A 26,760-nucleotide genomic window follows, 5' to 3' on the forward strand; every position below is an offset into this window, starting at 1 on the left:
TGTGCTGCAGACAGCACAATCAGGAGGAAAGCCAGTCTGACGAAACAAACAAACAAACAAACAAAAACCAAAAACTGATACTCAGAAGAAAAAAGAGCAACTGAGCCAGAGCTCTGATCAGACCATGCCTGGAGTTGACCTGCCTCTGGATGTTCAGGTATGTGAGACAATCTATTTCCTTATTGTTTAAGCAATTTTAAGATTTTTTTTTAAACTTACAGCTGAAAGTGTCTTTACTTATACAGCAAAGTACACTCTTATAGGGAGATCTATTCATAAGAATGAACTGTTCTTTTTTGCTTAATAAGGAAAAATTATTGTGGTTTGGAAATAAACATGGCAGAAAAATCTGGGTTTGGGAAATGACCATTGTTTAATTTTTTTTTTTTTATTCCTAACAACTCAGCTATAATCTGAGGGATTTCTATACAAGGCTTATGCCCCCCCTCCAATTCCTTTGTATCTTCCACTGTGTCAAACACAGTGCTAAGAAGAGAGCAGGTATTCAAAGACTTCATTTGAGGAAGGGAGAGAAGGAACCATTTTGGTCTTATTTGCCCTACCTATCCCTGCCTCCCCCAGTGTGTTTCACAATGTCTACCACATAGTAAACACCACATACATATTTACTGAATATTTAAAATTACAATATGTTAATGGTATTCAAGGTATTCTTTCTGGGACACTTGCCACCCCCTCCAGCCTGTTTTTCCAAGTGGAATGGCTATTCCTTTACTATTTTATCCCTCATGTGTAACCCACTACTATCTAAGAAGAAAACTTTCCCCTTCTGAGTGACATTTGTTAGGAGCATCTTATCCCTAAATAATTTACAAATGAATTTTTCACTTAGGATTAGGATCTGATTCACTGTACCTTTGAAACTTCTGAAGAAAGATGAGAATGGGTCTCTTTGAGCCGGGAAATGGAACTATGACTAAGGCCTCCCACCACTGCCATCAGGGTGTTAAAATTTTTGAGCTGAAGGAGCTTCTGCAATTAAAAAAATGTTAACTTCAATACTTTGTAACAATTTTTGAATTATTCTGATCTTTTCAAGTTACAGATGAAGTCATGTACAATTTTAATAACCAAGATGTAGGAAAAATAATATCAATTCAAAATGAAGGACAAATGAAATCTACTAGAAAAATGTATCAATCATTTCACAGAAAAATAGCTACATTAAATGCTTCTAAAGTATGGCCAATTAAAAGCAATCTTCTTGCATGAGAGAAGTATGATTTATTCATTAGACACTTAATGGGTAGTTTAATTGGCTTTTATCTTGTGAACCCCAAATTTCCTCAATGACTCTTCTCAACAGAGTGAATGAATATCTAGAATCCTTTGAGAACCCCAGTCTAATTAACAGACATACATACCTTGGCAACATTGATAAACTTTGTGATGACTTGTGCTCTTTGCTGAGGGGTTGGTTTGCTGAGAACCATCAACTGGACCCACTTAGAGATTCCATTAAATAAAGCAATAGACCGCTCCAAGGTTGGATTGTTCTCCAGGCAGCCATGGATGACATAGCTTTGGTAATCGGTGAACTAGGAAAGGAAGATTCGGAGACTCTGAATTATAATGGAGTCTTTGCAAAATCAGAAATTAGAATGTTGCATGGAAGAGGTGAGATAACTGTTTCCGGACAACATAATGATTTCTTTCATTTCATGTTTATAATGGCATCTTACAAGGTTAACTATTTCTGTGCCATTAACATGTTATTCTGCTGATTTTCACTCTCCTATACAGACACATATTTATTATACACCACAGTGTTGCTGGGAGAAGGAAGAGACAAGACTCAGAGTCATATTCCAGTGAGTCCAAAATTTGCTGAGTCATAAGATCCACCTGGGGCATTTGCTAAATACTGGTTTCAGGGAACATGTCAGACCTACAGGTTCACTGTTCCTGAGGGACAACCTAAGAATCTCCATTTTTCACCAACTGCTGGTGATTCCAATGGTCAGGCAACTTTGAGATACAAGTAAGAGGAGGAAATGAATACAAATATCGTAATTTCAAGTCAGAATAAGTTTACAAAGTTTTTTCAAGAAAAAAAGAGAAAAAATAGTAATTGGATTAAGGCCACTGTTTAGCAAAACAGACACATTTTTGGGAAGTCAGCATGGGTGTCATCAGATACATAGGAGCTTCCTATCTTATAAACAAATGGTGCAGGGGGTTCCCTCTCATGGCCTGTCTATGGAGAAAGATAAGGTCCTCTCCAAGTAGGATTATTTAGTGAAAAGAATATCTTTCAGAAATCCGTACTTCTAACCTCATGTTCTTCTTTGGCATTTTGGAAAAGAAAGAGTGACTTCCCCAGAGCTTGGTGAGACAAAGACAAAGGCTGATTGTGAACTATTGTGGAAATAATACAGCCAATGAATAGTGAATAGGTGGCTAGGAAGAGATCATAGTCAGGAGGAAGAAAAGGGATGAAGAGAAGGAATGCTATCAAGGCAGAGTTAAAAAGAAAAATTTAATCTAGGATCTCCATCCCTGGGAAAGAAACAACCTGATGCTGAGATTCTCCTTCTGAAAGCCTACGATTCCTATTTTCAACCTATACCCATAATTAGGCATTTATAAAAATCCCAACCTAAATAAATATTTATTCCCCCCAAATAAAGGGCCCAGCCAAACATGTTCACTTGGGAGCAGTCAATGGAGCTAAATAAAAACTTTGAATGGTTCAATCTCTGCTGAGTATTTAGAAAACCATGCTTTAATCCTATGAAAGGAGACATTGAAAATAGCGACAGAAATATAGCTCCTGAGCCATAAAATAAAGACAGGATAATATTTATCTTTGGTTAAAAGGGATTGTTCCTGTGAAGTAAGGGCGCTTTTCCAGTGGAGCACGGTGACAGAGGCTGCCAACACTTCAGAGAATGAAAACTCAGCTCTTGGGAAAGTTGGCATGGTGGTTGTTATCCTTGGAGGAAAAAATGTCCAGTTACTTACTGAGATCCTTCTAAAAGATTTATGCTCCAGAAAAGTGAGGTGCTCAGCCAATTCAATGGGCTCCAGATGGTCAAACAGCAGACAGGCTTTTCCCTTCTTGGATACTTTTTTCCTCTGTGTGACTCTTCTCATCCAATCATAGGAAGGACTATAAAAGAAGAGTGAGTCTGGTCAATGTGCTGAAAGCCCATTTCACTCAATGGAAGTTATTAACCTACTGACTCTGTAACTTGTGGCCTGCTCCCAGGGGCTTGTGCAGAATACATGCCCTGCCCTCCATATTTGAAGAGAAAACCACTGACCCATTGCCAATAGAACATAAACTTCAAGTGTCTTTCCAGATAGGGTGGGTTTGCACTGATCCATCCAGAATCTCTTACTTGGCCTTTCTTGTGAAAGGTTTGGATCAGAAGGCCGAGGTTAGGGCTAGGGATATACATTAGGGAGTTTATCAATATATAAATGGTGATTTAAGGTACATGGAGATCACCAAAAGCTGGTTCTCATGCTTCAGCAACATATAGACTATCTGAAAAGCTTGTATAAAGACAAAGGCCTGGACCTCGCTACCAGAGATTCTGATTTACTAGGAATGAATAATCCGAATAATCTGTATTTTAAACAGTATCCCTAATGATTCCTGGATTGCTCACCATTGATCACTCTTGAAGAAGTTTTCTAGGAAAACAGACTAGGGTGTGAATCTCTAGGACACAAGAGCATATATTTGTAATATGGATAACCATACTTAGGGACCTAAAATAGTTTTGTCTGCAAAGTTAACTTGTTGATATAAAATGCTAGCCTAATGAGCACTAAGTTCCTAACAACTGAGCTAATCAGTTCATGATACAATTAATGGTCAACATTTGTACAGCCTCAGGCTGACCTCAGAAGCACCACAGTATAGAGCATCTCAGACTTGAATGAGCATATGAATCACCTGGGGATCTTATTAAACTATAGTTCCATTCAGCAGTGTAAGGTGGAGCATGAGAGTCTGCATTTTTATTGAGCCCCCAGGTGATGCCAACACTGCTGATCCACAGAACACACTATGAGTGGCAAAGGTATGAGACATTAGCTAGATTTAGTAACTAGGTACTGAGCATCTATCATGTTCCAAATGCTTTCAGACATAATCTTTTGTATTTATTGGATGCTTATAATAACCCCATGAGAAAAGTACCATCCCCACTTTGCAAATAAAGAAACTGAAGCTTGGAGAGATGAACTATGTCCAGTGGGGCTGTGCTCATTGCAGCAAGCCTTTCCTCAAAGAAGCACACCTTGATTCTGAAATGGTGTGCATGGAGGTCAAGTGGGGTCATCACTACTCCCTCCCCAAAACAGTGGACTCATCTTGTTTGAAAGAAGCTTACACCACTCTTACATGCTGGATATGTCAATGAGGCTGACGTGTTTCTCATATCCCAGTTGACTAGCTACTTCCCGGAACTCCTCAGTTATACGGATCAAACCGAGGTCCAAATTAAACTCTGCAGGAAACTTCAGAATCCAGTACCTGAAAGGCACCAAGTATTTTTGACAATCGGAAGATTTTAAGTAGACTTCTATGGAAACTGTTGTTTTTACAGATTACATTTAACAACACATCCGGGACCCACAACCCAAGTTAGCGATCTTTGATCCCTCACCAATCACATTGAATCTCACTCGTCTCTCCTTCAATCAAGGACCCAAGTCCACCTCTCCCACTCTGAGCCACTCTTTCTGACTCTCTCTTTAGAACCACAGCTGAGAGAAAATTTTTCTCTCAACTCATGGCAAGTAGGTGGGAATGTGTATGGTGAGGGAGTAGACAAAAAAAAAAAAAAGAATGTACTCTTTCTGAACGTTGGCTTCATTCTCTAATCACATTGATCACTGCTTGATTTCTAGTCAAAAAGAAAGCTAAATTCTACCCCAAAGGAACAGAGGAGGGCCAACCTAAACAAAATCAATAAAAGGGGAATTTGAGTCAATTCTATTGTCAGACTAAGTCTGTTGTTTGGGGAAAAGGAAACTGTCAACAATTCCAGAATCAGAAACTACAAGACAATTAAACTTCTAAGTATTTACCTTATGAAGTAGCAGATCTTTAATCGAAATTCATCACAGCTTTCTCCACTGGCATTTCGATACGTACATTAGTTAAAGAAAAAATGCTTGTACTTTGTTTCCTTTGAACAGACCTGCAGCTGTTTGATCTATTTAGATGAAGTTCTAATAAGAAGGCCATAGTAGGAATATTAGGGTTATGTGGATTTTCAAATAGGGAGAGAAGTGGGTTATGATGCCATCAGCACTGAATAATTAGAACGATGTATTATTGCTCTGGGATGTATTTTTTTGGTCTGGAAGAGATGCCATTTAAAAAATGAGTTTCACCTTCCTGAGCACTTACCAAGTAATGACTGTCAACTGTCATTACAAATATATTACCAACTATAGATAATTTAGATTTGATAGTACACAGAGGCACCATTTTAGCCAAAAAGATTTTGTAATATAGGATGAATGCTTTATATAAGTACTCTAATTTCTTTAGTATTTGAAAATGTTTTTTTCAGGTATGTCAATACACAGATGGGGTTGTGATTTAGTCTCAAGTCTATTTGTTCATACCCTTTTTAACTAATATTTATTGAGCTCCTGCTATATATGCCAGGACACTGTGGATATGCAGTGAGCAAGGAATCCAAAGGGCAGAAAATCTGAAGAAATGTTAATTCACAGGCAGTTTCAACTTTCGTACAATCTGTACTTTCAGATATTGGGCTCTGCCTAAATGTCTCATTTTGTTTGCGTTTCATGTAACAGTGGATGTTGCTAATGATGAGAATGCTGTTTGTGGGCACATTTTTTGGACATTGTTTGAATCCTGAGGAAGGATGGGGCCAGACTGAGTCAATTCCCTCTGTCTTTCCCTATGCACTTCCCTTCAACACTGGGACCCGTGGAACTCTTGGATCACTGGGGACCCTACTCACTTCGTGGGACCTCTGTTCAGGGTGAATGTCCCCTTATCCTCTCTCACATCCTCTTCTGCCCTGAGGTTGGGGGAATGATGGAGGGAAGTAGAAAGTGGCGGAAGCATGAATTGAGCAGGTAGGAGCCCTGCTGGCCCTAATGACACTTGATGGACCCCCTCTCTCTTAGGCACACTCTGCCCGGCAAGGCTTCTTACTCACCTGTAGGACCCCTGGGCGTGAAGCAGGCAGAGACTGTAGGAACCAACATTAGTGATTATATAATAAACATTAGATCTCAGGGAATAAAACCTCCTTATAAGTGTTAGACTATTTTGTAGCCATTTTCAGTCATCTGGCTTTTAACTACCTTTTAGGACTGTACCATGTACAAAAGTGGTGGACTGCTAAAAGCCCTTATTATAAATGGGTTTCTAATTATGTGGGGGTTTTTTTTGCTTTTATGTCAGAAGAAAATTTAAAATGAATACTTATTGACAAATTATAATAAATCTGCTGGAATGTTCCTTGTGTCTTGCCAGCAAGGGAAGATATGAAAATTTAAGTGGTGTTTATGCCTGAGCCAGATCATAGTATTTTGGCTGTCATTTCCATATGTCTAAAATGTATCCTCTAGGTCCACCATTTTTCCTTCTTGAAAGGAACAAATTAGCTCTCAAATTAGTCTTAAATACTCTTTCATTGTACTAACAACAGAAATGTTTAAGACAAGCTAGAAACATTCAGCCTACAGCTCCTGTTTCATTTTATATCTAGTAATTATTTTCAAGTGGAGCCAAAACATCCAGATGGATAGTCAACTATCTGGTCAATCATCCAGCTGTTTTGTCTAGACATCTGTATATATTCACAAAACAGCTGGATAACTGACTGAAGAATGTTTATTCATCTTAATTTACTGGCTTTGGTTAGACACTCTATCTAAATACAGAACTTGATTTATGATTGTAAAAATTACACAGTAGTTGAAAAGATATATGCAGAGAAGTTTTTCCGCCAGTTCAGTGGAAGATAAATACCATCGGTGCATCAGTAGAACTATTCTTGGCAAATAACTATTATTCAGCTCTCCATTGTCATCTGTTAAAAAATAAAATAAATTAAGGGGTGAGGAGACAACAGTATGTACTACTTTTCTCTTTTTCTAATAGCAGTAGAGAAATGTTAGTGTCAAAAATTTCTTGTTGGACTCAATTATCATTTTCCTCCTACTTTTTCTGGTATTTCCTTGCAAATTAAGTGGGTAGGTCTCACCCTTCGTCTGGTTTAGGGTTGCCAAATTTCACAAATAAAAATACAGGACACTTAGTTAAATTTGAATTAAATAAACCACAAATAACTTTTTTAGCATAAGTGTGTCCAATGCGTTACTCAGGACATACTTATACTAGATATGTAGTTTATCTGCAATTCAGATTTAACTGATCATCCTGTATTTTATCCGGCAACCCTACTCTATCTGGTTTAACTCTTCTTATAACAACAGTTCAACAAGCAACTTCTTTGTGACTCTATTTGTGCAAGGAATAATCCAAAATGCTGAGGTAGATACATAAACAACATGAAAAAGCATATAGCTGTACAGTCTATTGCCTAGTAGGAGATACAGGACATACACACACATAGAGAATGCAGGAGATGGTGCTACTTATAGATATCTAAGCCAAAAGACCAAGAAATGATCATGGTGGCATATACCACGCACCATGAGAAAGTCAAAGGGCTATCGGGTGGTGGAGGACGCAATCAGCACTCCTGACAGGGGAGACTGGGAACGGTGGTATGGACATCTGAGGTGGCCTCTGAAATGAGCCTGAAGCAGAGTTGCAGTGAAGGAGAATGATCAAGACACGAAGGTAGAAAGATGCAGGAAGTGCTCTGGGAACATCAAGTGAACAGTATAGCTGGGGTATTAGCTATGGGCACTACAGGGAAGGAATTGCAGAGGCAGTGCTAATGGGGAGACAGATTGGGGTCAATCAGTAAGGCCCTAAATACCAAAGTATGGAGACTGAATTCTGTTCCACAGCAACACTTGCATCTGAACAAGGGGAAAGTAATAGTATCAACATGTACGAAAGGGAGAAAAGGCACGTACCAAACATCTCAATGCAAGTGCTCAGCAGTTCATCTAATGTTGCCGCTTTCCCAAGTCCACTTGACCCCATGGTTGTTTAGCCGTTGTCAAAAAACTAGGGACATTTTCAACATCAGACAGACCATCTCCATAATCATGCAAGCTGGTGATGTTTGTGCCTAGTGGTGGGCTTTGTCCTGGAGTCTCAAGTCTCTAAAGAAAGAGGAGGAAAAGGTTATCAGACTAGAGTTCTGCCAACAATTAAAGCATCACTTTCCTACCTGAAAAGATAATGACTTCCACTGACTTTACATTTCTGCGAGAAAAGTATCAGAGGGGCAGGGATTGCATCGACCACCATGATGGCAGAACGCCTGCTAAGCTGTTCCTTCGCATATCTGGTGCTCTGAGAACATGGAGACATTCCCTATTAAATACCATCCCATTTTGCAGCTGAATTTTTTTTTGATACAACATCTTACACTCTCTTCATATACTTAAGTGATAAAGACATTCAAGAGTACATTATTATAAACATTACTTGGGTTAATATTATTACAAATACATAAAGGGAGATAAACTTTAAAGTGCAAGTATATTTATGAGCATTATCTTCAGTGATCATATAAGTGTTCAACAACTGGTGAAAAAAATCTTATTTACCTAACTTCTCTAATAGTAATATTATTAGTAGTAGTGGTAAAAATATTAATAATAATCGATTAAACACCCACCTTTTGTGCCAGGCACCATAACAAATGCTATATATATATTATCCAACTTGACCTTCTTGACAATAGTGCGAGGGAGTAAATATTATTCCCAGTTTGTAGACAAGGTCATGGAATTCACAGACATTCAGCAACTGGTCCAAAACCACATTAACTATTAAGAACTAGAATCAGGACTCCATTATAAAATAAAGTTTTTTGTTTCCCTCTTTCCCTTTTATCGCTCTCCCAAGTGTGGCTAACATAAGCTGTCATAATTTTGCCCCCTAATCTAGTGTGAAGAGTATCACTCCACACCATCTCAGAAAGAGGACATGAACCAGAGAATCTGTCACAGAGGTAAAAGAAAAACGTGAGCATGACAGCTGTCTCATCTCATAGCACTGTCACGGGGAAAATGGAATTAGAAACAACCTCTCAGAGTTGTTTACACAGAAAGTAACCCTGTTGAAAACACACCATCATTTTATTTTACAGAGTAAGTCCTTAATGCCAGCTCCGTATAAGGCTTAGAGAAATTGAGAAATCATCATGATATAAGTCAGTTACCCATTTTAGGCAGTTCAGTAGGTATATGTGGGCCATTGGGAATCTCTTGAACCTAAAGTCAACGTCTATTTTACTCTCAAAGTTTATTTATTCAGCTAGTAATCATGGAGCACCTGACAATTGCTAGGCACTAGGTGAGGCATTAAGGCTGCCAAGGTGAACATAGCATTGTCTCATCCCTGCCTTCAATGAGCTCATAGTCAACTTGAGAAGGTTAACATATGAATGAATAGAAAAACACCTAATGTTCACATGTGTGGCTGTGTTAGTTTAATGGTACCACTAAAAGACTGGCATCTGAATGAGTCTGTTCACCAGCTATATAACTCTAGTGAAAACATGCTTACTGTGTATTATTGCTGTGTAAGAGCAATATTCATGTGCTGAAGATACAAAACTCTTAAAGCATGAAAAGAATGATTATTTCACATATGCAATAAAAATAACAGATACACTGGATCAGTGCTGTCCCACTTCTGTTGCTCAAAAGTTTTGTAAAAGAGAGGAATATTGAAGTTGTCTGGAACCAACACTTACATCACTTAACCAAGTTACCTTATTGGTAAGGCCTTTCCCGACCACCCTAATTTAAAACAACAGCACCTCACTCTCCACACCCACCTCCCAACTGGCATGGCCTACCTCACTTTCTGAATTTATTTTTCCTCCTAACACTTATCCCCATCTGACACACTATATATTTTACTTGTCTATTTGTTTTTTAATCTCTCTAGCACTATAAACGTAAGCCCCATGAACACATGGATTTTTCTGTTAGTTCTCTGGTGTACTCCCCAACTCCTAAGATTTTGCCTCTTATATAGAAGATATTTGAGAAAGCATTTGCTAAATTAATGAATGAGTGGATGGATGGATAAAGAAGTGAATAAAATACAAACTGTAAGAAGTTTTTCTTTGAATATGTATATTTATTAGTATGAATATATACTATAAATTTTAAGAGGTGGTTTTTTAGTTTGTTTTACTAATTTAAATCAGCTTTCAGTAAACATCGCTGGGACAGAAGTTTTCTAGACTTTCTGCCAGCTTTCTAGATGTGATAGGATCTGCATATACTCTAGTCATAAGAAGAACTTGGTACCTCTTCCAGGACATTTTGGGGCAGCATTTCTCTCATTTCCCTAATGTAAATTCTGTCAAACCAATTACAAGTCAGCACTGGACAACTGACAAGTTTGATTACCTTCATGCCTAAACAGACATTTTTTATCTTGTTAACTCTTGTCACTGAATATTAAATGTATTACTTAGAACCAAACACCCTAGATTAACTAAACTAGTTTTTAGGTTAAAACCAAAACTATTCAACTCATCTGGGGAAGATGTCGACTTTCCACAAGGGATTATAAATAATCTGGTACCAAAGACCTGTCACCATGTTTGGAGTTATATTTGTGATCTGCAAAGAAGCCAGTACGTGAGAGCCAGGTGGGCCAGGCTATCTGGTTACAGTCTGTTTCTGCAATTAGTAGATGTGTCTGTGTCCCTGCTTAGTATTCTGTCACCTGCACATGTACCTGAGATCTCATTTCATATGTGTGGATATTACTGTGCCTACAACTGCTTTTTCAAAAGTAAATCTTCCTTATTGTAAAGGCAATATACATTTATCATTTAAGTAAGACAATAATGAAATAGGAAAGAAAAAAAAGTTACCTATAATTTCATCATACAAAGAACTCTTGTTAACATAATGTCATGTTACTTTTAGTTTTTCTGGCATTATTATTTTGGTGTATTTCTTACATACAGTAATCTATAATAGTTAAGACATACTTACCAAAATACTTATTGGTCTCACATAGATAGATATCCAGGTCTGAAAGAATTTTAAGGGCAGTTATCATCATTGGAAAAAGCATCGGAGATGCAGTCTGCTGAACTGGTTTACCCAACTCGAATAAGTCCTTTGGAGAACCTGATTAAAAAACAGAAAGAAATCCCCAGACAGAGTTAAATAATAGAAACGCCAAATAATCCACATTGTGTTCAAGCATTTCCAAAAACCTTGAGTTATAAGTGTTTTTTGAGATTTTTGTCTAAATGTTACTCACAAAGTTAATCAAAAAGAGAATACATTCAAAACAGTTATTTGGTGTCATGCTATTTTAAAAATCAAATCATTAAAAAAAATTTGATCTGTGAAAAACCTACAAATGTGACAAAACCAAAATTTATACACATAGTGTAAAATACTATTGTAGCCCAAATATTCTATCAGTGAATTTCTCATTAAGAATTTCCAAACACTGACTTCGGAATGTTAGTAAATCTCTAAAAGAGTTTGTTGTGGTGATCATCAAACTCTGACCCTAAATCACTCCCAACTGTCTCAACGTGAAGGTCAATGTTATTTTAGCCCAGGTTGTTTAGTCTCCTGATGCTTAGGACTTGCTTTTGTGTTGATAGATACTCTCTGGCTGCAGTGAAAATTATTGCTCCTCAGCATAAACATTTTCTCACAAGTCTGATAAGGACACAATAAGCTGAAATTCCCCTAGGGCTTGAATTATTCCTAAGAGAGAAGGTCTCACTTCAAAAAGGCAATAGAGTTCTGTTGGGTGTGATTTCCAAAGGCCATGATGTGTTCATGCAGCAAAAAGACTTTCATTAGCATGACTGGCAGAGACTCTGTCTTCAAAAAATCCTTGTGAAGTTGTCTAAGACAGTAAGAACTCTGCTCTCAATTTTGGCAATAGGGAAAAGGAGCCAATTCCATGTAACTGTACATGAACAGATCTTAATTAGCATCCAGGCTCTTAACTCAGAACCTTTAGAGTTTTTACAAATTGGATTTCAACATTAGATAGACAAATGGGGAAAGTTTTACTACTTTGAGTAAAACCCCATTACTACTCTAAGGAAAATGCCATTAACACTGCTTACTTTACTAGATTGTTTAAGGAGCTGGTGAGGTAACATAAAATGTACCCACCGTCTCTCCTGCAAAACACGCCGGGAAGACGTGTCTCCCTTTGTCCACACTTCCTGTTCCCTCCCAGTATTTACAGGCTTTTAAGTTGAGGACATAAGGTGAAGTAGAAGATCAACGTTTAGATGTGACAGGAAGAGAGATGTTTGTTTAGAGAAGGGAGAAGGAAATAGGAGAAAAGTATACTGTGACACTAGGGCATCTAGCAGTGGGACAGGTGGCCTCACCGGCAGTGGAATCCCATTCCTGAAAGTGCTCAAGCCAAAGTAAAGTAATGCCTGTCAGAGATGCTGTAGACTAAATTCCCAGACAGTGTCTAGGAAATACGCCAAAATAACAGTAAAGGTTCCCCCTGGCTCTAGGATTACAGAATTTATAAGGTGAAATATTATATCTAGTAAGTATTCAAGAAATATTTGTGAACTGATATTGGCCATATTAGAACTTCTTAAGATAGTCTTGTCTACAGCATTACCTCTATTGTAAGAAAAAAACAGACAAAAACTCTTTGACTCTTCCCTCCTAATGGCATATATATAAATAACCATATGTGTGTCCCTGCACTCATTTGATCTTCATATGGAGACAAGGATGTTTCTCCAGATGCCTAAATCCTCTGTTAAGATGAGTGGTAATTATTACAAACCTTGAAGCCTTAAGGATTAACAATGGATGCGCCATAGCATTTGTTGTTCTGGCAACATTCAAGCTTAATTAATCTTTCTTCTTCACCACAGACATGAGATTTTAAAAGTGCTGTGATTATATTCTCTGAGACTCCACAGGAGATTATTGAGTTCAGTAAGAGAAATAATACAACTATGAAAGATAATTAATTTTTTGACAAATAATTACTGAGCATCTATTAGATGCCAGATACCACGCAAGGTACTAGAATGGCTGGTAGAGGAGGCTGGAGGCAAGCAGACAGGATAAACTGGTGAGCAAGGCAGACACAGTTCTTGCTCTTATACTCTAGCAAAGAATTAAACAAATAATTACAGTATACTATCCTATGAAGGTAGCAGGGCACTAATATAGTCTAGGAGCCAGAGGAGTTTTAGCTAGGCAAAGAATGTGTGGGAAGATGGCAATTAAGAGAAGTTAAAAGACATTTAGAATGACTGAAGTACTGAATGGGGAAAGAGATGACACTAAAAAGTCGTTAGGAGTAGCTCGTGAACAGTCCTGCAAGCTATATTAAGGAGTAGGGACTTTATTAGAAAGGGCAATAAGAAACCATTGTTTTAACGGTGAGTAAGGGAGTGGCATGATCAAATGTGGACTTTTAAAAGATCCCTCCAGCTGTAGTATGGAGAAAAGATTAGTAAAGACCTACACTAATGATGGGGAAGTCAGTTGGTAGCCAATTATAACCATCCAGGCAAGAGAAAATAGCTATCTGAACCAATGAGTGGCAATGGAGATGGAGAAAAGTGGTTGGTTACAGAATATTTTTTGAGGATAGATTCAGCAAGATTTGCTGGTCAGATGACTTTGGGGAATGAGCAGAAAGGAGAAACCAAGGATAATTTCCAGATTTCCAGCTAGATATTTGGTTGAGTTACGGAGCCATTCCCCCTGAGATTGGGAAATTGAAGGAAGAGGGAAGGAGTAGGAAGTAGGAGGGGCAAATGATGAACTCACTTTTGGACATTTTGAGTTAGGGATTCCTGAGATATCTTAAGGAGAATGTTGAGTTAGTTTCTGGATATCTGTTACAGACTCCTGAGTTGCCCAATCACGTTTAAGTGCTAAGAATTAGTGGAAGGTGAAATTTAAGGGGCACGAAAAGAGAATTTACATAGCAAAGGCTCTGGAAAGACAAGAATGATGGACTATGCACAGTGGAGAGATTTACTTTGATAAAGCAGAGGCTCACCTCTTTCAATGTAACAGCAGGAAAGGGGGAAAAAATGGGTACAGATACAGGAGTATATGTCCTTTTGATAACAGGAAGTCAAGGAAGTTCCTGTGTGGTGACTTCTATTTACTCTAAGAAGGAGACAAGGTCATTCCCTGGAAGGTCTCATGGAGACATGTCTGAGGTTTATCAAGAGGAGAAAATATACAAAATATACTGTGTAGAGCAGAAGAAAGAAACCAGAAGCATTGGGATTATTTCCATCCAGAGTAGAAGGCTGATTTGTTTTGAGAGAAAGTTTAGTGTTCCTTGTTCCTTGGGTGAGATCACTCACTTGTGTCATGTTTCTAAAATTATTTAAGGTAACTTTTCTGGAACAAGTTATATGGTAACTTTCTTTTGTCTGGAGCAGGCAATTCTGAGTTTCTGCTGTTATAGTCTAGTCACATAAGTTTTCATAATTATGAACCTCAGAGCTAAAGCATGGCTGGCATTGGCTTGGTGGTTTCCTCATGATGGCATGGATCCCTGCTCCAATTTCACTTAGCTTTGCTTGAAATGGAGAAAAGAAAGACAGACATGATTGGAAGTGAAATTATAATAAAGAAATAATTTACCTCCCACCCTTTTGACTTGCTCTGGGATATTTCTTTCCGGCAACTTCAGCCTCAGCCACTATTCCCATGTTCTCTACCCTCCTAGCCAGGATTTCTGTAGCTCTGACCCACTATGCACAATCTCCAATGCCCTCATTTTTTAATTATTTTTAAAAAGTTCACAAATCACAAGATATATTGCTTTTTTTTCTCAGTTCACTATTCACATTTGGCATTCTTTAGTTATTTCTGTGTTGGTCTTGTTTGATTTTTAATTTTCCTTCTCATTTCCTTCAATATCACCTCTCAGTTCTTTGAACTTATCTTCTCCAATTAGTTACATTTGCCAGAGTCCTCCGTCATAGTCTCATTGCCAGTACTGTCAAAATTGATTCTATCACAAACCAACTGGGATAGTATGAACTTAGAAAATGAGTCCAATGCTTATAGCAAAGTTAAGACACCTCAAACGGACTGTGATAATGACCCATAGAAGAAAGTATCCCACATTTATGGATAGTGGAGCAATATCCCTGAAGTTTATTTAAGACTGATTAGAGGGAATAGCCATGGATAATACTGTATTTCTCAGTTCTAAAGGTAATTTTTTTTTTCATTCCTGGCTTAGATGGGTTTATTTAATCTCACAATGAGGTTTTCCTGGGCTTTAAATTTGTATTTGTTATTGTTTGTTTATTTTTTCCTACAAAAAAAAGCTCTTTTACTAATGGAGCGTTAATAATCAACATTGTTCTGAATTTTAGAAAACAAAATAATAATAGCCTCTAGAAATAATTGTTGGCATATGTGATAGACATATTGTTGGGGAAATTATCTATATTATGTTTAAATCTTATAACCCTGAAAGCTAAGTATTATTCTCCCCATTTCATAGAGGAAGAAATTGAGACCTGGAGAGGTTAAACTTCTTATCCATATCATATTACTAGTTATGTTGCAAAGCTAGGTCCATCTGACTCCAAAAATTTATGTATTTTTCCACTACCCAGACACATGTTAGCTGTTGTTATATCTTTCCTATTAGATAAATTTCTAGGTATTGTCTGGAACAAATGTTTACTATTCCCTGTGCTTAGCTTCTAAGCATTCTATCACTGGCCCTATTGTCTGAAAAATGAATAACCATTATTATTACAGCAAGCTTGACAATTCAGGGACTCACTGGTACCAAACACTGAACAACAAGTCAATAACCAGCTCAGAGCTCATCTCACAAGGCCTTGTTGCATTTTTCAGTAACAATTAGGTAACAAGATAAAACTGCATTTTATTTATTTTTTCTTGGTTAACAGCATTTAGTATTGACAACCAAACATATTTATGGCTACCTGACAAGAATTGAATGAGAAATGAGTTTTGAAGAAGCTCTAGTAATAAAGAAAATGAAATTCTAAAGTCCAACAAAGGAGGTGTTTTCCTAGCATTTGGCTGGGGCTGAACACAGAATAGAACTTACTTACATAAGACATTTGCAATCAGAAGGTTTCTAGATGGACACATTCAACTACACAGAAAGGTTATGACCTACTATGGCAACTCCAGTGTTCAAATTGTAAATAATATCCCCAAAATAAGGCCCAGAACTAGGAAATGTTTAACTCATTAAATTTAATTAAAATTTTAAACTTCAGGAAAATAGTTTTGTTTTAAATATCAATATTTTCTTCTCTTGAAGATGCCAATATTATATTCATAACTATTCTGTCTGTGGCACTAATACTTGGAAGGACCTGGTTCCAAATCCCTTGAAATAAGGTCACATTTCCTCACCCTTTGATTGTTCATTTATTTCAGAGTGAGTTTGATGATGATAGTGATGATGATGATACAAGAGAAGGAGGAGAATTAGGAAGAGGAAGAAGAGGAGGAGGAAGTCATCTTTTTGAGCGCTCCTGCGCCAGTCATTGTGCTGAGTGCTTTACCCAATGAGCTCTGGAAGGTCAGGCCCCACTCCAGAAATCCAGTAATGAATAAAACACAGCTAAACTTTGCTATTTAATTGTTACCAAAAAATGCAAGGACACCTTGTGAGGTGAGCTCTGAGCTGGTTATTGACTTCCACTTAGTACTTGCTACAAGCACTAACACACTCATGCCTGTGTACCCACCATGGGGAGGACATTTTCAATAACTGGCATGGGTTAAGTAAGACTCTGAAGCCAGAAGACAATCTTAGGGGATAGAGCCTACACAAAGGAGGCTCCATGGGAATGAAGACACTACACAGAAAACCTCTAAGAAGCAAGAGAACATGAACAGAGGATACAGCCTAGAGGACAAAATCTGTCTCTCACCTACCACCACTTCGAGCTGGGGGTGAAGCTGCCTGTCTACGAAGGTTCTGGAATAGGATTTCAAAGCCTGCGTTCTAAGTTGCTATACAAGAATGCAGCAAGAAGCACTAATATAACGAAAGATTGCCTTCAAAAGTATCCCCATCCTCTCAGAGAAAGGCACTGTTTGGTTGAGCAAAAAAGCCAATGATTATTGAATACCCATTAAATGTTAAGCACTGTGTTACAGGCTGAAGATGTAAAGAGCTATTCACAGGGACTCACATCCCTGTGTGGAAGCAGAGTACAAACCAGTTATTATAAAATAATAAGCCTGTTAAGTCCAGTGTCAGAAATGCATGCCCAAGATGTAGGAGCGTAGGAACTGGACCAAATTCAACCTAAGAGATCTAGGAAGGCTTCCAGAAGGAGGATATACCCAAGAGTATTAAGTTTTATTATCACAAAACTAAAACAGAATACCAGCTAAATTCAGTGGTGTCAGACGGCAAAGTGGCTGGAAATACCTGAGCATGATTTCAGAACTGCACAAGGGACAGATATCCCCAACCTGCTATCAAAACTCATCATCACATAAAAAAGAATAAGAACACACATAAGACAATATTTAGAATAAGAGCTGGTGAGAGTGAAATGATTGGGGTCAGGTAGGTATGCACTGAGTTCTGAACAGTTTTGGAATTAAAAAAAGGCATAAGTAAATAAATGTACTACAAAAAGATAGGGACTGTACAATGCTTTAGCATCATCATTCTTATTATTTATTTTATTTTCCCCAATTTCACCACTGACATTGATAAGCTTTAAAAACTGAGTCCCTTAAACCATTTTGATGCTAATTTTTGTATACACAGATACAGATCTACTTGAAGATGTAATATGAATTTCTCTTTTTCAGGTGAAAGTGTAGTATGTTTATAGCATTCTTTTATGGGATAGTAAAGTCTCAGTTTGAAATTACTTCTGAACCAGGGGTTTGGAGCTACACTTTTTATTGGAGCCAATTAAAAGTAAAATATAGTAACCTCCCCAAAATGTATTTTTAATTATTTCTGTATTCTCAATTAAATTCACACAGCTTGAATGAAGCCCATAATTAGAAGACTCTCCTTACTGACTCTCTCATTCTCTTTTATTTCAGATTTTTCTCCTACAGCAAACGTTTCTTCCTTTCTCTAAACGGAAAACAAATCTCAAGAAGTGGTGACGTTTCGCTTGGTCCTATGTAAGACCTTAGCTAATTTCGCCTTACTCCTGAAATCACAGTACATAACAACAAAAGAGAAAACATAAGTAACTAGAACATTTCAGAAGTATCTTCAGTCCCACTTAACTTCTCTAAGGTTCACTTTCATCATCCTTAACATGAGAAAAATAATATTACTCTGCCATTCTTATCAGAACAACAAAAAAATTCATTTGCGAAGGTTTTAAGAGCATAAAACATGAGAAAAAAAGAAGTCCTAAAATTACGAAATGTTCCAAATTATATTTGAAAAGTCCTTATATAGGAATATATTTCCCCACTGGAACAATATTATAAATGGATTGCTAGTAGATTTACACATGGAGGACAAGGAGGTTGGTGGGGATCTGTCAAAAATGCTACAAATAACTTTTGGAATTCTCAAGAAGTTTAGCAGTTGATACCACTCGTTCCTTATATGCCAAACTAGCCTTCAGAAATTGTGTAACTCCTAGAAACATGAAACTGATGGGTATTTTTAGATTGAGAGAGACAGAGGAGGAGAGGAAGAAAAAGGGAGAGAAAGATAACTTCTCACAAAGTCACTGTTACGAAGTTAGAGGAGGCAAAGGAATGGGAATAAGAATTTTGTTGGTACAGTTATAAAAGAACAGAGGAATTGATGAATTGGAACTAAAGTGTTAGCAGTTTAGGTAAACATGAGGTGTCATTTCTGGCCCCAAACAAAAACAAACAGCAAACACTAGCCGTCTTTTGGCCATCTTGCCTGTCTCTCCAACCTTCACGGTCAAATAAAATTTGCTGGCTCGATTTTATCCCCTCTTCAGACCACCCAAATCAGTTCTCCCTCCACTTCCCACCCCCACACCTCTCCAAAACTACTCCAGTAGAGGTAACCATGTTCTGGCAGAAGTTATGCCACATGCTACCCCTTGACCCCACCCTCCCTAAAATTCTCCCCTCGGATGGTGTTCCTAGCACCTTCTCTTCCCTGATTTTCCTCCTATGCCTCTGGTCACACATTCCCAGTCTGACATACAAGTTTGCAGGTCTCCATACCTGGCCTTTTTCTTTTGCTTCAAATGCTCAGTGTAAGCTCATCCACAACCACAGCTTCACCCACCACCTCTGTGTTGGTGACACCAGTGTGGTGCATAGTAGAGGGCAGAGTGGGCTCTGAAGAGAGGCAGGCTTGAGATCACACCCTAGCTCTGCTCCTTACTAATGAATGACTTTGGGCAGGTTTTACTTAACTTTTGAGTAAGTTTTCATATCTTACTAGCATACATTGCTAGTGGAAATGTAAAATGAGACAGCCACTTTGGAAAACAGTTTGGTAGTTCCTCAAAGACATAAACATAGAGTTACCAGATGGTCAAGCAAATTCACTCCTGCGTATACACCCAAGAGAACTGAAAACTTAGTGTCCACAAAACACTTGTACACAAATACTCATTTCAGTATTATTCAGAATAGTTCAAAAGTGGAAACAACCCAGATGTCCGTGAACTGGTGAATGGAAAAACAAAATGAGGTGTATCTATACAGTGGAATATTATTTAGCCATAAAAAGAAAAGACATTGATACATGCTATAATAAGGATAAACCTAATCATTAAGTAAAAGAAGCCAGACACAAAAAAGGCTATATATTGTAAATTCCACTTATATGAAATGTCTGGAATAGGTAAATCCAATAGGTAGAGACAGATAGTAAACTAGCAGTTGCCAGGGGCTGAGGGAAAGGAGGACTAGGGAGTGACTGCAAAGAGTTCAGGGTTTCTTTTTGAGGGTAATGAAGATGGTCTGGAATTTGACTGTGGTAATTGCACAACCTTGTGAATACACTAAAAATCACTGACCTCTACTCTTAAAAAAAGTAGATTCTAATGGTATACGAGTTATAGCTCTATTGATTTTTTAATTAATTAAAAAATATGTTGTCTTCACTTTCCTAAACTACTATATCTCCTATATTTTCTTCCTCGATTTATGGCTCAAACTGCCTCCAAATATTCCATGCCAGAAACTTGGGACTCACCCTAGATTTCCTAGCACCTTCCTTCATCATCCCTCCATGTCCGAGTCTGATCATCTACCTCCTGATTGAATGTGAGGTGTGTGAGCATATACCTTCGCTTCTTTCCCTCTCCATTGCCACTCCTGGGTTCAAGCTGTCATTACTTTCCCCTGGGCCACTGCGATGCTTACTTGTCAGGCTTCTAGACTGGCTCTCACTTCTTGTTTATCTCTCCTCTCCATTAGTGCCAAATCAGTCTTCCCAAATTATCAGATTGATCACATAACCCCTTTATTTAAAGTCCTTCCACCATTCCCAATTGGCTCAATCTAAAGTCCTTGCTTGGCATGCAAAGCCTTTAATGAATGGCCCTGATTCTGCCCACCCACACCCTCACTCCTCTTTACTCACCTCTGCTTTACCCAAAGCATGTTCTATTACTGTAAAATGAACTTCTTTTTCATAGTGCCCATGTGATATGGACTGAATGTTTGAGTCCCCTCAAATTCCTATGTTGAAACCCTAATCCCCAATGGGGGGGGGGTCTTTGGAAGATAATTAACTCATGAGGGTGGTTTGTTGTTTAAGCCACCCAGTTTATGGCACTATTGTTAAAGCAGTCTGAACCGACTAAGACATGATTTGCCTATATTGTTTCTTTTTTTAGAATGTCTCTCCTCCCCACAGTATGTCTGCTTGGCAATCACATACTCACTTCTCAAATGCCTACTTGAAATCTCCTCCTCCCTCCCAGCTCTTCCAGGCAGACTTTGGCACTCAGTGTACTGACTTCCTTTAGGCTTTGTGTGATTTATGTTACTGAATAGTTCTGTCTCCCCAGTAGTTTCTTAAGAACTAGACCCTGTCTTTTGTCTTTCTAGCTCCCAAAACAGAAGTATGTCTGATATCTTTATATGGTTATCTTTCTCTGCCGTCTTATTCTTCCAACATGGTCTTCAAACTTTAAATTTATTTCTTCTCCAACTTTCCTCTCTAATCTTATTCTTGTCTCGAACTTTTTTCTTTTGATTATTTAATAAATTTATTTCCTTTATATTAACATGCTTGTAATGGAATTTCAAGACCCATTTCTAGATTTTTAGTAGTACAGATTTATGTTAGAGAGAATAAAAGTATACCAAATACTTCTTCCAGTCATTTTCTTGTCTATTCAATACTTGTTTCTGTGCCAGACACTGTGATTAACACCATGGCAGAGGTACAAGTACGTAACAGGCACAGACTGTGATCTCAGAGGCCTCAGGGTCTAAAGAGGCAGCACACATCAACAGAAATTACGATACAGGGCGTTATGAACGAGAAGTAAAAACAAGCTCTGACTCACAGAATTGAGCTGTGCCTTGCAGCATGAGTGAGGCTGCACTGAGCAGAGAAAAGAACACTGCATGCAGAGAGACCGATGCTGAAAAAAAGCAGACAGATATGGAAACACAGGAATGCTAACAGAATGGTGCTGTCTTAAAATGAATTAAAGTACCTACATGTTTATTCATTCACCCAACAAACATAGAGAGGGGGCTACCATGTTCTAAGCATCAGAACTGAAAGCCTCTGTGATGGTCCATGTGGCATAATCCAATGTAGTCCTTTCCTGTGGGTCTGTGTAGGCTTCACACGGTTTACTCCTTGAATGAGTTCTGAGTATATAACTTAATGGTTAAGGGCCTGGACTTCAGAGCCAGACCATTGGGATCAAATTTGACTCTTACACTTTCTAGCTGTGTGGCCTTGAGCAAATTATTTAATCTTCCTATATCTCTGTGTCTTTATCTGTATGGCAGGATAATAACAGTATCTCTGTTGGAGGGTTGTTATGAGAACTGAATGAGTGAATATAGGTAAAGTGTGTATTAACCCACACACAGAATATTCGCAGTAAATGTTAGCTACTATCATTGTTTTCCTGGCAAGTGACAAAAAGTGCCTTCTACCCAAGGGATATAATGATTCCTATTTATGTCATCTCTCTCAAACTCAGAAGTCACATATATCTATTTTGCAAAAGACTTGGGGGGAAAGTAAGGAAGGTGGGGGAGGAAGGGAGGGAGGGAAGAAGGAAGGAAGAAAAGGAAAAAGAGAAAAGGAAGAGAAGGAAAAAAAGGAGAAAGGCAGCATAGGCTGGAAATTTGAGTTATGAATTGAGAACTAGTTTAAATACCATTTCTACCAACTGTGTCTTAGTCTCAAAAAATTTTTAAATGAAGATTCTGTTATCAACTTCCCTATTCTAATATTCATTATTTTTGGAGGATAGACCTAACTTCTCTAGATATGCAAACCTATCTGTTCAATTATATTTTTACTGATCAGTTACAATCTATTTTTTAAAGAGAGATTTATCAAGCATATACAATAAGTACTTAAGGGGATACAAAGACACGTACATGCCCCCAGAGAGGTTAGAGGCCAGGAGATTTCAGTAGATCCATACAGAAATGCCAGCAGTATCTTGTGTGTACCAATGAGTCATGGATGGGATCCAAGTCTTCACACTGCATTCATTCTTCTGTGAAATGGAAATAAATGCGTGTCAGGTTACTAATACTTCAAAAACAATTCTTGAGAGTACATATTGCACAAAAACACTTCCACCAAAAGTTTTGCTGATGGATCCACTTGTCACAGAAGAATGTTGAAGAGTTGAAATAGTAAGTGAAACCAAGCTGGGCACTAAAATTAGAACGAGAACCTCATCGGCTTCTGTGGTAATTTGCGGGGATTTCACAAATCTGCATATTCGCACAGTTTTATACCCTTGCCAATCTTTATCTCACCACAATATCTCATCTTCAGTGACTTCTTTTAAACACTTGCTTCTAGTTCCTAGTCCAGGAAAATGGACATGTATTTATTTATTTGTTTAGATACTCTTTAACTATTAATCATAAAAAAACCTGAAAGCATTCACCACGGATTTAGGTAAAAAGATACTTCCTCACTACTAAGTGCAACACAAATTATTTATAGCATTTTTAAAACAGAAAAATGCAAATGAAAATGTTTAAACCTCTCACTAACTTACTACTACATAATAATGTAGTAATACTTGGTTCGGGAGATAAAGGCAAAAACCCACCATAAAAACATCGATGACTGTGGGAAAATACTGGACTACCTGAAGCCGTATCTACACTGAAAAATCAAGGAGTGCTCAAGACCCAAAATGTATTACCTTCATGTATCTTAAACAATGTGAAGGGAGCCCAGATTTTGTAAAAGTGTTTTTTTTTTAAGTTAGTTATTGCACTTTATTATTATTTTTTAAATTTTATTTTATTGAGTTATAGTCAGTGTGCAATGCTGTGTCAATTTCCAGTGTACAGCACAATTTTTCAGTTATACATGAACGTACATATATTCATTGTCACATTCTTTTTCACAGTGAGCTACCACAAGATATTGTATATATTTCCCTCTGCTATACAGTATATTCTTGTTTATCTATTCTATATATACCTGTCAGTATCTACAAATTTCGAACTCCCAGTCTGTCCCTTCCCACCCCACTCCCCCCTGGCAACCACAAGTTTGTATTCTATGTCTATGACTCTGTTTCTGTTTTTGTATTTATGTTCATTTGTCTTTTTTTTTCTTTTTAATTCCACATATGAGTGATCTCAAATAGTAAAATTGTTTTTGTTTCTCAGGTATTCCAGTTTCTTTCCTAAAATCTAATGTTGCTTTCGGATACGGAGTTTTCAATTTGACAATGTGTTGTCCACAGAGTGCCAAACATCTGTTTTAAAAAGACTGGAAATTCCTTGCATCATCTAGGTGTATCCAAATCTCCATATCTTTATTATAATGTGGAACAACCTGAGTCTTTCCAGTGAGTTTTTTTACAGAGACCCATATTCACACCAAGATGACTGAACAGATGCCATACTTGGCATCAGCAATATCTCACACAGATGTACTTGTGGGTCCTAACACAAAATCGTGCTTCCTGTAATAACCCAAGAACTCTGGCTCTGACGTGACAGCAATTAAATAGGAAGGTATAGTGGCTATATACACATTATAAATATTGTTCTTAAATGCCCTTCTCTTTTTGCATTTTCCCCTTTATTTGAAAGTCTAGAGACACACAAATAATAAACCACAAGTCTCAGTTTTTTCCTCCAAAGTGAAGATGATATAAGTTAACAAGTTCTTCGTCACCCAGCACCTACAGGTTATAAAATAGTGACCTCCTAAACAGAGATCTAGCTCATAGACATTTTTTTGGTTAGGTTCACACAGGACTGGCCATCACAAAGTTGTAGAAATTCTGAATTACTTGCAAAAATGTACAAATCCAGATTTTCACCTTAAAAAAATCCAGTTTTCTAGATTTTTGTGGAAAAATCAGATCTGCTGGTTTTAGGGCTGCATCCCCATGAGGCATCACCTGGCTGGAGCTGAGTGGCAACCACCTCCCAGTTCCCCAAATCTCCACTACCCTCTATTGTCTCCCTAAACTGAGGCCAAGTGTCAGGGCCATTTATCACCCAACTCTGTGCCTTTTCTTCTGTAGCACATTTAAGAAGAAAGCGAAATATCACTTGTCCTAGGCAGAGAGAATTTGTCTTATCCCTAAATCCACTGCACTCATTCTGGTATTTTCTTGGCCTTACAAACGTTTGCCTTTGCAAGCCCCTTCTCAGGCTCCCCAGGATGCCAGCTGACATCAAGATGCTAAGGAGGGCTCTTTAGAATGTTTCTATTTGTGAATTGGACAAGGAAGAATCACAAGACAGCTACTATGCCTCCTGGAATATTTCCATTCAAATGTAGGCTCAAATTGCAAGACTAAGTCTTGCTCAAGCAAGAAAGTAAGATGTGGATTTCTATAGCATTTGTCAAGCTTGGTCAATAAATTATTTGTATCCATTTATAATATGAGTAAATTTCTAGATTACCTCCAAGTTTTGCAACTTCCTCAGATACCTGTGTTCTTCTTTTACAGAAACATTGTCCTAATCACAAAATGGATGTTAACTAATGATTCCCAAAGAGCATGGGACTTGGTGCCAAATGCCCTCTAAACACCTAACTTTGTAGATTCTGGAAAGATTAAAGGCAACTAGACTGTACACTGGGATAGCTACACAAAAAGTACCTACCTACTTATGCTTAGAGGCAAATACATTTTCAGATTCCCCACACTACAGTAAGTATCCAGTTTCACTCTCTCCCACTTCCTCTCTCTGCTGCTTTGGATTTGTTGACTTAAACTAGTAATGGCTCATTCCTTCATGTCAGATTCAAGTAATGCACAGGTACTCATCACTGTGGACTTCTCAGGATAATCTCCTGTGGATAATTTCCAGCACTTAGATAATGAGTCACTTGGATAATTAGTGACTATATACGTTGAGTTGGTATTCTTCCTTTGTTGTTGTTTATGACTCTAAAAATAGAAACCAGCAACCAGGGGAGTGTTATTTACTGGTCAGTGCAGCTGCAAGGATTAACCTCCAAACACCTGATTTTGTCATCTTGCTCATTCAAGGCTTCTGATAGAGCTTTTTTTGTCTACTCCAAGAAAACCTCTGGTTCTATTAGAGAAATAGATTGCGGTACAGGAGAGACAGAGACATATTTTTCCTCTTTTCAAGGGGACCTTTTATTTTTCAGGTTAACTACCTCACTTTATAAAGGAGAGCCTCGGGGCCAAAAAGAAAACATAATTTGCACAAGTTTAAACAGTGAGTTAATCAGAGAAAGAAAAATATGCCATCACAGTAGTGCTTCCATAGACTCCGGACTCATGGTGGGGTCCCTGGGAAGTAAAAAGTGCATGTGTCAGAGGCTGATTTTGAACTAATGCATCTGCTTAAGAAAGTGAGTTTTCTGATATGAAGCAGTTGTTTTGCTATTTAGGTATGGAGAATTGAATCAGCAGCTATATGTTGTCAGTCATGGGATTTCTGCTCATCAGTCTGGTTTCAAGGGAATTTGACTCTTGAACTTTGCAAAAACTATTTCAACCTAATCATCTCCCTTTGTCAAAATAATTTTTGTATTCAGGGGTCTAAAATGACAGTGGAGGGTTTAGTAAGAAGCTGATATTCCTGGTTGATGGGGGCTGGGCATCAGAAGCAGTTCTGGGTACCTTTGAGATGAATAAAAATGTGTGGTGAAGGTGAGATTGACCTCAAAAGTCGTCTTGGCACAAACAGCTGGCTCTCTGGCTCTGACGCTTGGATCCAGAACCCTGTCTCGTCATTTACTCTTATCACATGGAGCCCCACATATTTTCTTGGTTATCTTTGTTCACTCAAACTTTGGCGTCTCTTTTAAAGTCTTCCAGGAAAGAGCCACACATGCTCCATTCCCTGAATCTAAACTCACTCCTTCAACACCATTATAAGCTTTGAGACTCTGCTCTCCCGAGTTTGGGACTACATTATCTGCAAATTACAACTCTCATCATCCTTGTCCTCAAATTCCACTCACATCAGACA

The 26,760-nt window shown here is 38.0% G+C and overlaps 1 protein-coding gene across 1 annotated transcript in view; it reads right to left on the reverse strand.

The window, feature by feature from the left end:
* The window catches only part of RASGRP3 (RAS guanyl releasing protein 3), a 96,051-nt gene that overhangs the window by 26,577 nt on the left and 42,714 nt on the right, over positions 1 to 26,760 (reverse strand). The window contains exons 3-11 of the mRNA XM_072937934.1: positions 22,696 to 22,817; positions 11,137 to 11,274; positions 8,077 to 8,268; positions 6,956 to 7,058; positions 5,068 to 5,130; positions 4,379 to 4,510; positions 2,986 to 3,133; positions 1,386 to 1,559; positions 877 to 993 (exon numbers count right to left, since the gene is read on the reverse strand). Of these exons, the coding sequence (XP_072794035.1) occupies positions 877 to 993; positions 1,386 to 1,559; positions 2,986 to 3,133; positions 4,379 to 4,510; positions 5,068 to 5,130; positions 6,956 to 7,058; positions 8,077 to 8,146 (807 nt within the window). The 5' untranslated portion in view covers positions 8,147 to 8,268; positions 11,137 to 11,274; positions 22,696 to 22,817. The remainder of the gene's footprint in view (positions 1 to 876; positions 994 to 1,385; positions 1,560 to 2,985; positions 3,134 to 4,378; positions 4,511 to 5,067; positions 5,131 to 6,955; positions 7,059 to 8,076; positions 8,269 to 11,136; positions 11,275 to 22,695; positions 22,818 to 26,760) is intronic.

This window comes from Vicugna pacos, chromosome 15 (assembly GCF_048564905.1).
Source record: "Vicugna pacos chromosome 15, VicPac4, whole genome shotgun sequence".
In the NCBI taxonomy this organism is placed as follows: Eukaryota; Metazoa; Chordata; class Mammalia; order Artiodactyla; family Camelidae; genus Vicugna; species Vicugna pacos.